This window comes from Populus nigra, chromosome 1 (genome assembly GCF_951802175.1).
Source record: "Populus nigra chromosome 1, ddPopNigr1.1, whole genome shotgun sequence".
NCBI classification, from domain to species: Eukaryota; Viridiplantae; Streptophyta; class Magnoliopsida; order Malpighiales; family Salicaceae; genus Populus; species Populus nigra.
The window spans coordinates 12705306-12720736 of record NC_084852.1 but is presented as its reverse complement, the minus strand read 5'-3'; the positions used below and the strand labels follow the sequence as shown (position 1 = coordinate 12720736).

General features: G+C 31.6%; 1 protein-coding gene across 1 annotated transcript; it reads right to left on the bottom strand.

Annotated features, from left to right (window-relative positions):
* Nucleotides 1–8228: 8228 nt before the first annotated feature.
* Nucleotides 8229–15431, bottom strand: LOC133673318 (fimbrin-1-like). Its single transcript, XM_062094056.1, has 15 exons — nt 15232–15431; nt 14472–14793; nt 14185–14355; nt 13763–14001; nt 13493–13664; nt 13367–13405; nt 12980–13048; nt 12748–12864; nt 12112–12323; nt 10952–11107; nt 10530–10729; nt 9471–9628; nt 9283–9379; nt 9067–9158; nt 8229–8680 (listed from the first exon to the last, which is right to left on the bottom strand). Exons 2-15 carry the CDS (start codon nt 14556–14558, stop codon nt 8414–8416), a joined length of 2076 nt encoding a protein of 691 aa, XP_061950040.1. The 5' UTR covers nt 14559–14793; nt 15232–15431; the 3' UTR covers nt 8229–8413.

The window sequence follows — 15431 nt, the reverse complement described above, 5'->3', positions numbered from 1 at the left end:
ATCATGTTGTTATTATTATTATTATTATTATTATTATTATTATTATTATTACTACTACTACTACTACTACTATTATCTTTGTTATTTGAATGAATTTTAGATGTTGTTTTATTTTGTCCTTTCTTAATTCAAAGTGTTTGATATATTAAGTTGGAATTCTATGCACTGGAATTGTCATTTATATACCTAAAACTAGTTAGAATTCAATTAGTTTTGTTTTTCAAACACATTTGCATTGTAAAAGATTTTATTGCATTCACTAATCAAAACAAAAACAAAAAACCACAACAAATGATATCCAATTTTAATTCCCATAAATGTGCTATAAAATTTTGGATTCTAATCTTCTACGAACTCACATTGCAAAAATCTAACAAAAAAAATATATATATAGCATAACCAAGAAATCATGAAACAAAAACATATCTAACTACACAAAGCAACTATAAAATACACACAACAAGCTTTAAATACTAAATTTGCCTCTCATTCACCTCACTTCTTGCACCAAATGTCTTGCTCCATCTTTAATCCATCCAATTACTATTTGCATCACATTGTTGCTACTTTTTTGACAACATTTTGCCTAGGTTTTCAATCATCAATTATTGATTTTTATTGTGCAACTCTCTTTCTTTATTGTTTCAACCCAATTATCACCTTTTTTTAATTTATTTTTTGTTTTCTTAAACTAAAAAATCTCTAAATTTGAAATTGATTTTCACTTTGTTAGCGTTTTGTTACTGCTCCAAGATAGAAAAGGCGGAGAGAATGGAGAGAGAGGAAATAAGATGAAAAATGACACATTGACAAAATTGTATTTGGTGGTGGTGTACAAGACAAAATGATTGTCTTTGTATATTGTTTGGTTATGGTGGACAAAAAAAGAAAAAAATATGAAAAAAATTATTTTACTCTTAATATATATTGTTGTCAAACTTACATATTGAAAAAAAATAATTACATATTTTTTTTTTAGTTTATATTGAGTGTTAAAATTAGTAATATAATAATAGCCCTAATTATAAAATCAGGATTGGTATGGCGGGTTGACCCAAAATTGGGTCAACCTGGGGCTTGGACTGGTTTGAGTTTAAGAGAAAATAGATGAAAGATTGAATTGACCTTACCTGGTCAAAAACCCAAGTCAACTTAGAATAAAACACAGGTAAAAAACTCGTTGACTTTTTTAAAATTTTTTTTTGTCAAAACAAGATTGCTTTGATTATTAAAAAAAAAAACTTTAGATCAACTGGATTAACCCTTCCAATTCGAGACCTGAACCTTGTCTCGGGTTGACTCTCAAATTGGGTTGGCTCCCGAGTCAAGTTTTAAGATTATGATAGTAACCATTAATATCCATATATTGACTCGAGTCAACTCATGTTAACCCTCACTACCTATGACTCGAGCCTTGCCTTGATAAACTCTTGAGTCGGGTTTTAAAACTATGATAATAATAACTTTTATCCTTACATTGATCTTAATCAACCTGGCCTAACCCTCTCGGTTTATGACTTACGCCTTACCCTTAGTTGATCCCTAAATCAAGTTTTAAAATTATGATAATAACCTATTTTATTCTTATATTAACCCAAGCCTTGTCTCGGGTCATCTCCTATGTTGATTTTTAAAATTATGATACTAATTACTTTTATCCTTATGTTGATCCAAGTAAACATCACTCGTGACTCGGGTCTTGCCTCGAGTCGTCCTTAAATCGGGTTTTAAAATTATGATAATAACTATTTTTATTCTTACATTAACTTGAGTCAACCTAGGTCAACACGACCTGTAACTCGGGTCTTGACCAATGACTTGAGCTTTGCCCCGGATCGACCACCAAGTTGGGTTTTAAAACTATGATACTAATTATTTTTATTCTTACATGTCTTAGTTGAACAATTTTGAAATTAAGATATTTTTATAAGGATATTTTAGGAATAAAAAATAAAAAATATTGTCTTTAAAGACATGTCTTCTCTGTACTTTTTATTTTGAAAGTAAAAAAATTCACTCCAAATTATTTTGGAGATAAAATTATTTTTATGTCTTTGTTTTTATCATTTCAATCAATATATTTTTGTTTTCATTGTCTCTGTTTTTTCTATCTTAGAACAGTAACAAAACGTTATTTTTGTATGGGATTAGGGCATACATATGGCCTCACTCCTAGATAATATTTTGTCCATAAGTTTGTATTGGTGTCTTTAATCCACAATCGGATATATACTCTAAAGGCTTAAAATCATAAATTAATTATTATTTTATTGAGCTTATTTTGAGAATTTGTTCAAGAAAAAAAATCAATTGTTATTAAACAATTAGAAAAAACAAAAAAATATTTTATAACACATTTAGAGAACTCAACATGAGATCCAATATTAAAATCACAATGACTCACTAACATTTTATTATTTATCGTTTCATTTATCTTCTAATTTCTACTTGACTTGGAAATAGTGTTTTTTTTTTTGATAAATGTGTAAGCTTGATTTACATATTTTAATAAACAAAAAAATTAAGTGTTTTTTTATATATGTAGGCCTTGTTTGTTTTCAGGAAAACACTTTTCTAGAAACCATTTTCCTCACTTTCATATGTTTGGTGAACTTATGGAAAGTTAGTCAAAGGAAAATGAATTTTAATCAAAGGAAAAGTTAAACATTTATGTTAGGAAAGTGTTTTCCTTTTCTTATCTTTGAAAATACACTTTCCTTTCTTTACAAAATCATTATAATTTTCTTTTTTTTCTTTGTTATCTGTAACAATCTCCATTGAAGCATATTGAATCTTCTTATTTTAGGTAACCCTTTTTCCTTAAATGTCTCTCTATTATTTACCTTATGTTTTCCTCTTCTTTGTTTGGATTTGTAGTTATGATTATGACATAAATCTTGTGATCTTGTTAATTTGTTATGTTTTTCATGTTTTGTTTGGTTTCTGGAAAAGAAACACAACAATCTCATGCTTTGTTTTGTTTAAGATTATACGATTAGTTATGAGAGTTGGTTTAAGTTTTTCAAACCATTTTCAATTCCAATTGATCTCCCCACTCACCCTACATTATGTCACAATGATCTCCCTCTCTAGCATATCTGTGTTCTTGCCTTTTCCACAACCTGTGTCTCTCACTAAGTACTCTCTCTGTTCCTGTGTCTTACCTTGCTTTAGCTTAACAATTATGATGTCATTCATGGAAGGAAAATGTTAGGGAGTTTGACAACATATTTGTTTTTGGTGGGTTTTGGCTTTTTTGCTTTACTTTCTCTCATCAACTTTCCTTAAGACCTTTTGTTTTACCCAACAATAGAGCTTTTTATTTTTATTTTCATTTATATGTTTATGTTTGTTTAAATGGGAAATCATGAGTTTTTCATGTCTTTTCTTTAAATCCATGTTCTGTTTTTCTTTAAATCTTCTTTCAGATCTGCTTTCAATTCCACTTCATCTCTTCCTCTCCTTCTTCTTTAATCGTTTCTCTTTCAGTAGAACCTGACCCGCCTGATGATTTCTCCTCGCATCACCTTTTCTCCATCCTCTCCCATCCTAAATGGAAAAAACACCCTTATTTCCAAAAGCTAATCCCAAATCCGTCCCCTTCACATATTTCCTCCCTCTTTAACAACTACCATGATCGCAACCCCAATATTGCCCTTCAATTCTTCAACTCCTTACCTTTATAAAACCCGACTTTAAACACATTGTCAAATCCCATTATTTTCTGTTAAAAACTTTGATTTCCAATAATTTATTAGGCGTTGGAAAGAAAATTTGCATTACCATTATTAAAGCTTGTATTTCTATTAATGATATTCGTTTTCTGTTAGGTTTTTTTAGGCAAATGAATAGAGATGACAACGATATTAAGTTTAAGTTGAGTGTTAGAAGCTATAATGAATTATTAATGATGTTGGCGAGGTTTTTTTATGATTGATGAAATGAAGAAGGTTTATACTAAAATGTTGAATGATATGATCTTAGCCAATATTTATACATTGAATACAATGGTTAATACGTATTCCAAGATGGGTAATATAGTTGAGGCTAATTTATATGTGAGTAACATTTCCAGACGAGTCTAAGCCCAGATAGTTTTACTTATACTTCGTTGATACTAGGTATTGTAGGTTAAAAATACTAAATTTGAAACCCTTACTAATAGTTGTTTACAACTGCTTGGACTTTAACTGAATCCTAATAAAAAAAAAGACATTTGAAATGGTTTGGTAGAAAAATCGTAAGGGGATTGAGTGAATTTTGCAAGAAAATTATATTTTCAAACCATGAAACATAAGGATTGAGAATTTATAAAATAATTTACTTTAAGGCCCCGTTTGTTTAGGAGATCAAATATCATTGCCAACTCCTCTTATTTCTAACTTTTTAATTTATAATGTGTGTCAGTTTGAACATAATTTCTTGTATTGATTGTGTAAGCATTTGATATGTTTTTTTAATGTTTATTTCCCTAAATTTTTAGGTTTTGTTATCAGAAAACTTCACTTTCTTATTATGGATTGTAAGATTATTCATGCATTATGTATGAGAGCAGTTGTAACTGTTATAGCTACAAGGGTAGCTATTATTGAACAAGAAAGAAAAAAAAATTTATATACCAAGAGAACCACATATAAATACAATTGCTCTTTAAGAATTCTATATTGATAGCATTTTTAATCGAGCTGATAGACATTGCGTTGAATAAATTCGTATGAAACTAGTTGTATTATATAATTTGTGTGATGTTCTCACAAGTCGTGACCTATTACGATCAACTCAAAATGTATCTATTAGGGAGCAAGTAATTGTGTTTTTACAAATTATAAGCTGAAATCAAAGATTTTATTTTATTAGTGGTACATACTATATGTTGAAACTATCCATCATTACTTTAGAATTATATTAAAAGCACCTTATTAAAGACCTAGGGGATACAGTTTCCATAGAGATAATGAATAATCGTAGATTATATCCTTATTTTGAGGTATGGGAACAATACCAATATTTTTATACATTAATTAATTACATTTAGAAGAAAAGGTTATAAATTATTTTTTCATGTTTATATAGGATTGTGTGGGAGCAATTGATGGTACCCATGTTCCTGCAAATGTTCTCATTGAAATTCAAGAAAAGTTTCAAGGTTAAAAAGAAGAAACAACACAAAATATTTTAGCAGCTATAACTTTTGATTTGAAGTTTATATATATTTTAGCTGGCTGAGAAAGAAGTGCACACGATTTACGGGTTTTAGGTGATGCACTATCAAGACCTACTGGTCTAAAAATTCCAGAGGGTATATAATAAAGTATTTATTATATGCAATAAACATATAAAATGTCTAATTAGATAAAGATAGTAATAGGTTTTATTTATTTATAGGAAAATATTATCTTGGTGATGTTAGTTACAATATTTGAAAAGGAATCATTTTTTCTTTTCGTGGAGTTCGATATCACTTGAATGAGTTTACAGAACATTCACCAGAAAAAAAAATGAGCTATTTAATTTTCAACACTTTTCATTGAGAACCGCTATTGAGTGAAGGTTTGATATTTTGAAAAGTTGTTTTAGATCAATTGATGGAAAACCTTTTTAGTCTTATGAAACACAAGTAGATGTTATGCTTGCATGTTGTATTATTCATAATCACATAATGAGAGTTGATCCTTATGACTTTCTTATGGAAGAAATATGTTTGAAAAGTGAACCAATTAGATGAACAATCAACTTAAGTCAACGGGAGGAGAGGGAAGAGAATAGGGAGTGGATAACAAAAAAAAAATGATTGCATCAACCATGTGGAATGATTATAACACTCAAAGAAACTAGTAATTGAGTATTAATTGTATGTGTTTGTTTTTATTATGTCTTTCTTGAGTTTGTATTATCTTTATTATGTATTTGGATTGCTTGTTGATTTGATTATAATTTCTTATGTATTTTATGTGTTTTTTTTAAATATTAATTGTAGTTTTTGTATAAAATTAATTAAATCTAAATATTGTATGATTTTATTTTGTATAAATTTGTAATTTTTTCATAGAAATGAGTACCACACAGAATGAAAAATGCAAGGGTAAGCACTTCACATGGTTTAAGCTTATATCTCATATGTTACTTGAGATATTAGTTGAGGAGGCACTTAAAGGAAACAAACCTTCTTCTACCTTTAAAGCAGAATCTTTTGTTAAGGTGGCTACAAAAATTAGTCAAAAGTTCAACGTGTAATGCGAGTCTAAGCATATGGACAATCATCTCAAAATTGTGAAAAAAGAATGGGGAATAATAACAAAACTTAAAAATAAAAGTAGTTTTGGTTGGAATGATTGTTTGAAGATGATTACGGTTTCAAAAGATGTATATGATGAAGAAGTAAAGATATGATAAATATTATACTCTTTGTAATTTTTACATTTACTTTTGTTTCCAAAATTTATACAAGGAACTAAAAAATTACATATTCTAAACTTTATGAACATGTGCATCCTAATCATTACAAGTATCTCAACAAAAAACTTGATATGTATGAGACAATGACAATTGTTGTTGGAAAAGATATTGCAACTAGAAATTATGCCAAATCAGATGCTGATATTAACCTGGAAGAGAACACTGAAGTGCAATCGATTTCAATTGAAATGAAAGCGAATGTGGAGAAACTTCAAAAGGAAAAGAAACATCTTCCTCTAGTGCATAAAAGAGGCAACATAGAAAAAAAAATCGTAGGTAAGAAGATAATAGTGTTGAAAAGTTGTTTAAAAAGATTGGAGATGTAGCATTTGTAATTCAAAGTCTAAGCAAAAATCAACTTGATATTAATGAGCTATATATAGAAGTGATGAAAATTGAAGGCTTTGATGAGATCACTCTTGGGGATACGATCACTTGGTCCAAAATGAAATGTTGGTAAAAGCATTTATGGCAAAAACTGCTAATTTGAGAAAAATCTGGGTTTAAAATTTTGTGAGCCAACACTACTATAAGCCTGATTGCTAATATGATTTTACTATGATAAGAAAGTTTGTGTTTGTTATTTGACAAGTATGTTTACTTGTTTAATTTGGTCTAGTATGTTTATGTTTGTTAATTTGAACTAATATATATGTGTATGACATCAAAACTTAATATTTATGCATGACTATATTTGATGTAAGATATTTATATTTATTTCCTATTGCTTATTCGATATGTATTAAAGGGATATTAAAAGGATAATTGCCCATACCCTTAAAAAAGACAATTTCTATCTAAAAAAACCCATCAAAATATTTTTTTATGTATTTATTTTTTAAAAAAATCTTCATAATAAAAAAACTCAAATATCTAACTCTTACTTAACACCATTAACTAATTTGGCTTTCTTAATATGAAAAAAAAAATTAAGCTTTTAAAATTAAAAAATATATATTAATAGGTTTTACTTAAAAAATATTTTACAATGTTATATATCTATAATATTATATGACATATATAGTTATATTTTATAAAATAAACTATATATGAATATTTGATATAATAAAAAAAAATCATCATTACATTTTTTAGATCTCTCTTTTATTGTAAGTGATTAAATATTTATATTTTATATTTTATATATATTAGATAAACTTGAAAAAAATATTAAAACATTAATAAATTTTTTTCCAACTCATTTTCTATGATATACCCAAACAATGAAAAATATTTTCTAACTTATTTTTCATGATACTGTCAAATATTGTAAAAATAATTCACTTTTCAGGAATTCACTTTCCAAAATAAAACTATTTTCAACAAACAAACGAGACAATAATATATACAATGAAAAAATAATAATTCTAAAAAACTGTTTGGAATGCATACATTACAAAAGTTGTTTTTTTTAAAAAATTAATTTTTTTATTTGAAATTAATTTTTTTTATATTTTGAGATCAATTTAATGATATGCTGATATAAAAAAAATTAAATTAAAAACAATATTATTTTAATATATTTTTAAATAAAAAAACATCTTTAAAGATAGATTACATTAAACATCTTTAAAGATAGATTACATGAATGCTGATACGGCCATCACCTCGTCGAAAATATGAATAGGTGACTTTAATAATGGAATTCTATACTTGGGATGGAGTCGGGTCCCTCATACTTGAATAAGATTTTGCGATATAATATGAGGTTTTTTAAAAAAAATAATAAAAAAAAGTAACAAACTACTCATGTATAGAAGGAAAAAAGAACATGCAGAAGTATGACCTCTCTTTCTTTCACAAAGCATTCACAATTTACAAAAATTCTGCTCTTTCATTTTCCTATTGTTTGCGCATTTTGTTTTCGCTGTAAAGGAGAGATATGTAGTCTAACTGCACATGTATATTCACTTTCATTTCACTGAAGCTGATCTTGCAGGCTACAATACTTCATGCTTCACTCTACTGCAGTAAATTCCTCATTCTCAAGCTGTGAGGAGACTGTAGTGTCGGAGGCAACATCATCAATATTTAAGTTTGAAACTTCACCACCCAAGGAAGAAATTTCATCTTCGCCGTTGACAGATGGTGCTGGGGATGCATCAGGGGTAGCGGTACAAGTCCCATTAGAAGGGGATGGAGATGATTCCCCATCTTCCACTGCTTTTTGCAGGCTCCAGTACATTATGCTGGCAGCTAGAGTCAGAATCATCTTCTGGTTTACCTGCCACCAGATCACAGTAACAATGATCAAATTCAATGAACACGTTTCTTGCATAGATAAATGAACTGGGTTTACAAATTTGATATCTCAATATCTAAAAATAGCATGAGTAGCAGGAGAGATAGCCAATGATTAGTAGTCTGGTCATCTTTCTCTGAAAATATATAAATAAACATCACTGCTGGAGTGAATAGTGATTCTGCAAGTTTCAGAAAGAAATGCAATAATTCAGTTCTTTCTCCTGAAATAACAAATATATGCCTCACAAATCACAGTAGGCTTGCAAAGTTGCAAAGAGAGAGAATGGGAAGCTGCCATCTAAAACTTATCTCACCTATATCCTATAGCAAATAAAAAAAAAAAAACCATCACTGTAGTATGCATACCTCCATGATGTCTTCAGGCAACAGGAAAATTGAACAGCCCAGTTTCCGTGCCACACTGATAATGTATGTAGCATTCAATCTCTTCTCCTCGTCTACATTTACAAAGCAAGAAGAGAAGAAGGGTGAGCACAACAACTCCTACCAAAATAAGTCGGATAACAAGTCATTTCTCATCTGCCAGAAAGTAAGGGAACTTGCTAGGAGAACGCAACATACCGCTTTCACCCTTGGTGACGAGGTTCCAATTAACCACCCTTGGCTCAACAGCACTGAGAAGCTCAAGGAAGAATATTCCACTTGACAGGCTCTGATCCTGTTAAACTTTGAAATTAGTAACAGCAAAAAGAAATGGTGACGTGGGCCGGTGACATGTTCAATAAACAAAATGCCAGAGTTTGTTTAACCTTGAAGTTCACGATTTTGGAAGTTCTTCCTGTATGTTTAACTTTATTGTTTGCCCATTTTAGAATATCTGCATCAGTTATCTCCTTTCCTTGGGAATGGGATCTCAAGTTCTTCAGAAGTTGAAGCATATTATATCTCATCAACTGCCATAAGAAAGCTGAAACAAATCTAATCAGTTTAAGGATGTTCGCAGCACTGCACGCAGCCATTTAAGACTGGGAAGGAAGGGAAAAGGGGATTCTTACAGAAAAGGGGACTTGGTGAGCAAGTTAATGTCTAGTAATGCCATAAAGGTCAAAATTTTCTTTTTCTATCAGGTCCACCTCAGATGCATTATCCACCAAAGGGAAACCAAAAAAGAAAAAGAAAAAGGTTCTGATATCCTAGGGCTGTATAAAAGGACATAAACTATGCAACTCTAATATCCAGATCAATGTTGCTTTGATTTTAATTTTTAAAAAGAAACACGACAAACTGGAAACAAATGTTTAAAAGACATTGTTACACATCCAGGTTATGGCAGAAGGATGTCTTCGAATACTTGTACACATTACAATCTCGAAGTGGCGGAGCATATGCAGAATATATGGGCGATGTTTGTTATGATTTTTAACAGTGATAGAGAGGGAGAGGTCTTGCAACACAATTGACTAATTTACAATTCCGCTCCCACAGCCTATATTTCACTTATTTGATCACAAGATGTTTAGAAAATCACTGATATTCATACACAATCATCAAAGGAATCCCCAAAATGAGACTTTTCAAATTCTATCAATTTATTTATGGTTTATTCAGCTTTAAAATTTAGGAAAGCATACACATAAGATGCATTTGAGAGCATGAGAAATTTGTGCAACAGCATATGTAACATTGTGAAACAACTCTTCTATCGTAGTTTCCCACTCTGTAATTTTTTAACTTCTATTAGCAAGTTTCAATTCATCAAGGTGAAAGAAACCGGAAAGATCAAGAAACAAAAAAAGCACATCACATCAGGAAAATTTATAGAAAGAGTTCAGTCACTGATTCAACAAGGACTAGATCATAGAAATTACCCAGTATGAGCTTCTTATTTCCTTGTACAAAATCATTTCCAGCTACATTAACGAGGGAAAATTTCATTTGTCTTCCAATCCTTATGACTTGATTGCAATTCTCTACTTTTCTGAATGGCATCTTGATTGGAGGCTTAGATGCCTGCTTCCAGTTAACTGATCCAGGAGAAACCTTGTCAAGCACTTCCAAAAGTATCCATCTGCATGCATAGTTATTTAGAAATCAAGATTGTGAATTGAAAGCTTTGATGCCAGAATTAAACAATTATGGTGTTGAACCAAAATGAAAAATGTAAGATTTCAACTCCAAGAATTCTTTAAAATATATGCAAATTTTCCTGAGCTTTGTTAATACAATATTCAACCAGTAATGGGCCAGTAACTTGCTGCATTTATGTCGGTTGCTTAAAAACTGAACTCACCCATTTCGAACATCCTCAAATACATTGTTAACATATGTAACAATTCCAAGACTGTTAATCCATAGTCGAAAACATCTTTCCTCTCTAGAAGTTTGCACATCATCGGTCATCATCTCAGCAAAGGAAATCTTTTTGCTGTCTGTAGTCAGGCCATTCCTGCAAATGTATACCATCCTTTCCTCTCAATTACAAGATTAGATTAAATATTGGTAGAAAGAGTCAGAGTTCAGATGTTAAAGAATCTAAATTGCCAATACAATCATGAGCTAAAGGAAGAGATTTGATAAAGGGAAGAGAGATCAGCAGAGGAGCTGATAATCAAAATCTGGAGAAGGAATGCAAGGCAAGTCCAAGTTGATAACATAAGATTACTACAAGAAATTCATAATCAATTGTCACTAAGACATTGCCTATAAACATTCTATAACAGAAACAGACCAGCTGATTGTTTTAAACAATGAGTAAACATGTAGGAAAGTTATGCGAAGAAAATAATGTGTATTTTATAATTCCAGTTCAGCTGGATAATGTTCACATTTCCATAATACCTATTGAATAAAAAACTTACTTCCAAAAACTGCATGTTTCCCCATATGGGAAATGTTTTGGTTTAATCCAATCATCAGAACTTCATGCCAAACTATTTCATATTAAAGATATTGATACTTACATTCTATATGATGAACATACTATAAAAAAGTGAAAAAAGGAGCTACTGAACTTGACTTCTGGAAAGCAGATTCAATTTCATATTAATATTAGATGGCCTAAGCAGCATAACGTCTTATAAGCACAAACTTCAAACATGCCCAATTTAATTTTCAAAGAAATCTTGCAATGTTTAGCTGCCAAGAAAAAAGTGGAGGAGAGAGGTACTTTTACAAAAGGGTAAATTAATAGGGACCCCCAGGGCATTGCAAAATTACAGGTGCTACCCGAAAGTATCCAAGTTTGATAAAAGCAGCCTCTGATTTGTTAAATGGTTAACTAAACTTGACTGAAACCCCCTTGCACATGTTCAATTGTCGAGGGGGGAGAGGCCAGCTTTTTTAGCCAGTTAACTAGTGTCTGTAAATCCAAACCTTGGGGTTTTTTTAACCTACCCTTGACAAAGTTTTCATCATAGTAAAATAAATGTTGCCATGCTTTTTGTTTCCCACCTTTGATGAAATATTTGTGCCACAAATGCAAGATTCAGATTTGGCGATCCTTCAACGATGTCTTCTGGTTTTAAATATCGTTTGCAGTCCATCCGCTCTGCATGATCAAGAACAAGCTTAGCCCTTTCCTTAGGATCTTTGGAATCCAATGTAGATGGACTGCAGTGCTCTGGTGCTAGAACATTAAGCAGGTATGCATAAGCCTTTCCATCCTACACATGTTTGACAGAAGACATTATTACAAGTATATTAGGTATAATCAAACAATGAAAGATAAATCAGATCAATCATGGATAAAAATAGCACAGGTAGAGAAGCATAATAGTAAGGAGCTAAGAACATCTACAATGAGCTACAACAAAAGATTTACCAAGTTCTGAAGAAGCAAATACATGAGCATCAAATCATTATTTAACTATTCAAACGTGTTCTAGATAAAAACAAAACCTATGATTTTTTAGTTTCCCCTAAATTCAGAGATTTTGAGCATAATCTAACCGAGCTATGAACTCAAATCTCATGAAAAAATGAAGAGAAACATGCACGTCTACTTAATCAGCGAATAAATACACAACTCCATGCAACTTACTATGTGATTGTTAACAAGACTACATATACAACTGAAATGGCTAGTACCTTCAAATCAGAAGAAAAATTCGAAACAGGTTTCTCGTAGCCTGCTTTCTTGAGATGGAAATTCATCCATTTCAATAGGACCTTTTCGGGGGCTAATCCCAAAAGCTCCTCAACATCCTGAAAGATACAAAAGATCATGCTGAGTCAATTATCCATAATCTTCAATGCTTATAAATTTACAAAAAATACTTTGGCAAAAATTTTGAAACAAATTAAATAAACATTCCATTACATTGTTGGCATCTACCAATTCCACAAGCTGAGGTGTCTTCTTAAGACTAAGATCTGCCAGTAGTTGAATCTGATATAACAGCACTCCGTATTAGATAAGATTATTGGAAAAGATACAGAAAAAAAACTCAATTACTACAGAAACAACAACCAAGCCTCAATCCCAAACTAGTTGGGATTAGCGATATGGATACTTTTGCAGCATTCCACATGTGGTCATATACCAAATCCAATCAGTCATATCAAGAGATTTTAAATCTTCAATCACGACAAAAAGTTAAATGCAACATGGTTATTCTAGTAAAATGCCTTCTTCTTGGTATTTCATACTGAATCCATGAGGTAATATTCTGTGCAAAATTAATATACCAAAAATCCTGAGGCTCACCTTTATAATCTGAGAAATCAACCCAAGTAACAGATGAGGCTGCAAAATGAATGAACAAACAAAATAAAATCCCTTAGACCACAGCACATAAGATACCATGTGAGAATCAAAATTAGCTAAACTTACCCTTCCTTCCACCAAGTCCTGTGTGCCAATGTTTACCACAGTGCATCCAATAGCTTTTGCAGAGTTGAGGCAGAGGGTATGGTTCTCATTTCTTTCCCATGGGTTAAGAACCCGTTTCGTGTTGATGGCTCGTTCATCTATTGTCCCTGGCACAGCAACATTGATGAGTTTACTGCACCAAAAGCCACAAGACAAAATCAACACCACCACCAATATCGGTTTTCATGGACAAGCAAAGCAGATCAAATCAACCAAACCAGGTTTAAATACCATAATAGCACTCCATCTTTAGCAAGATTAAATAAATCATTTGTAGCTGGATCTATGGGAAGAAACTGCTTCAGAAATGGGTCGTCCCCGAGATAGCTGTTTATGTGAGCAACGTAAGATGCTTTCTCAGATTCACTAATTGTGTGAAGAAGAGTAGTGGTTGTGGCCTTAAGGAAAGATGAACTCTGCTTAGAAGCCCCAGATTTTGCTGTAGCTAGACCTTGTAAATCCAAGTATGCCTGTCAATGCAATTGGATAAATATGTTACCTCCTAATTTATTCCAACTTCTGGGCAGTATATGGGGATGCAAGCTCCAACAGTGCTAGCTTGAAAAACTCTCATCTGAATTTTACTTGATAAAAAAAGGAGGCCGACGAGAATGGGACCAACAAAACACTAAATTAGACACACGATGACTGACCTTGAGGAAGGCTTCAAAATCGATCTCATTACTTAGGTCGGCATGCGACTCGTTCAATATCCCAGCTATCTCCTCCTCGTTAAACATTGAATTAAAAGCGTTTAATTTGACCATCAGAGGCGGCATATCTCCAACAGTAACTTGTCCATTTTGATTCTTCATTGCTATAAACTAGAATCAAAGAAGAAATTAAAATAAAGAGAAAGGCATGCATAGCATCCTGGTATGAATGCAGAATTAATAACAAACAAATAGTTCAGACACATAACCCATGAAGACAAACTTACTTTTGATTTGAGGCTGCGAAGCTCAGCCTGCGTAAACTGACTTTGCAGCCATTGATCAGAGACATGAACACCCATATAACTCGACATCTCTACAAATTCCCAACGCAGCGAGCACTAACTACTGTCAAACAGAATCGTCCAGATTGATAAAAGAAAGCCTCAAGAGTCTCTGAAACTAGACTCCAAAACCCACCAGCAGAACCAAAGACTCAGATTCGGATCCTGATATACACAACTAACAGCAACAAACCACTGCCAAATTATCCTCGCAGATGGTCTTTAAATTGCCTGAATCGCCACGACCCCACCCACTTCTCCGTCCCTGAAAACGCAAAACCCAGAAAGACACTTCAAATAAGGCTCTGTGCATAATAAGAAACAACAAAAGAAGGACCAAAATGATCCTTAATTAATGTTGCCAGAAATGAATCAGAAACCGTTTATCAAATATCATGCAGAAGAAATGACAAGACATAAAAAAAACAAGCACCATAGCCAATCAAAAAACTAAAAATAGAATCACAAAATCACAAGAAAATAAAGATAGGCTAATTAACAAGGTAACAAAAACACTAAATATAGATGCACCAGCCAGCATTAAAAAAAAAAAAAAAAAAAAAAAAAAAAAAAAAAAAAACCAAACAGCAGAAACATAAACCATATATGTATATAAAAACCAAACTCTTATTACATATTACAGGAAATATAAACGAACTCGTTAGAAGAAACGTAAAATCAAATAGAACCCAGAAGTGCATACCTGTTAAGAAAAAACAACAGATTCACGTTCGAAAAATGAAAATCCTTAGTATCTCTGTTTATAGTGTGAATATGGAGGGAGATAGAGAAAGAAGGGATCGGATTTTCTTCGTGGGAGAGCAAAGTATTAGAGAGAGAAGGATCGGTTATTAGTTTTTTACCAAAGAGACAGCCAAGAGCTTACTGGCCTTGAACTCGAGT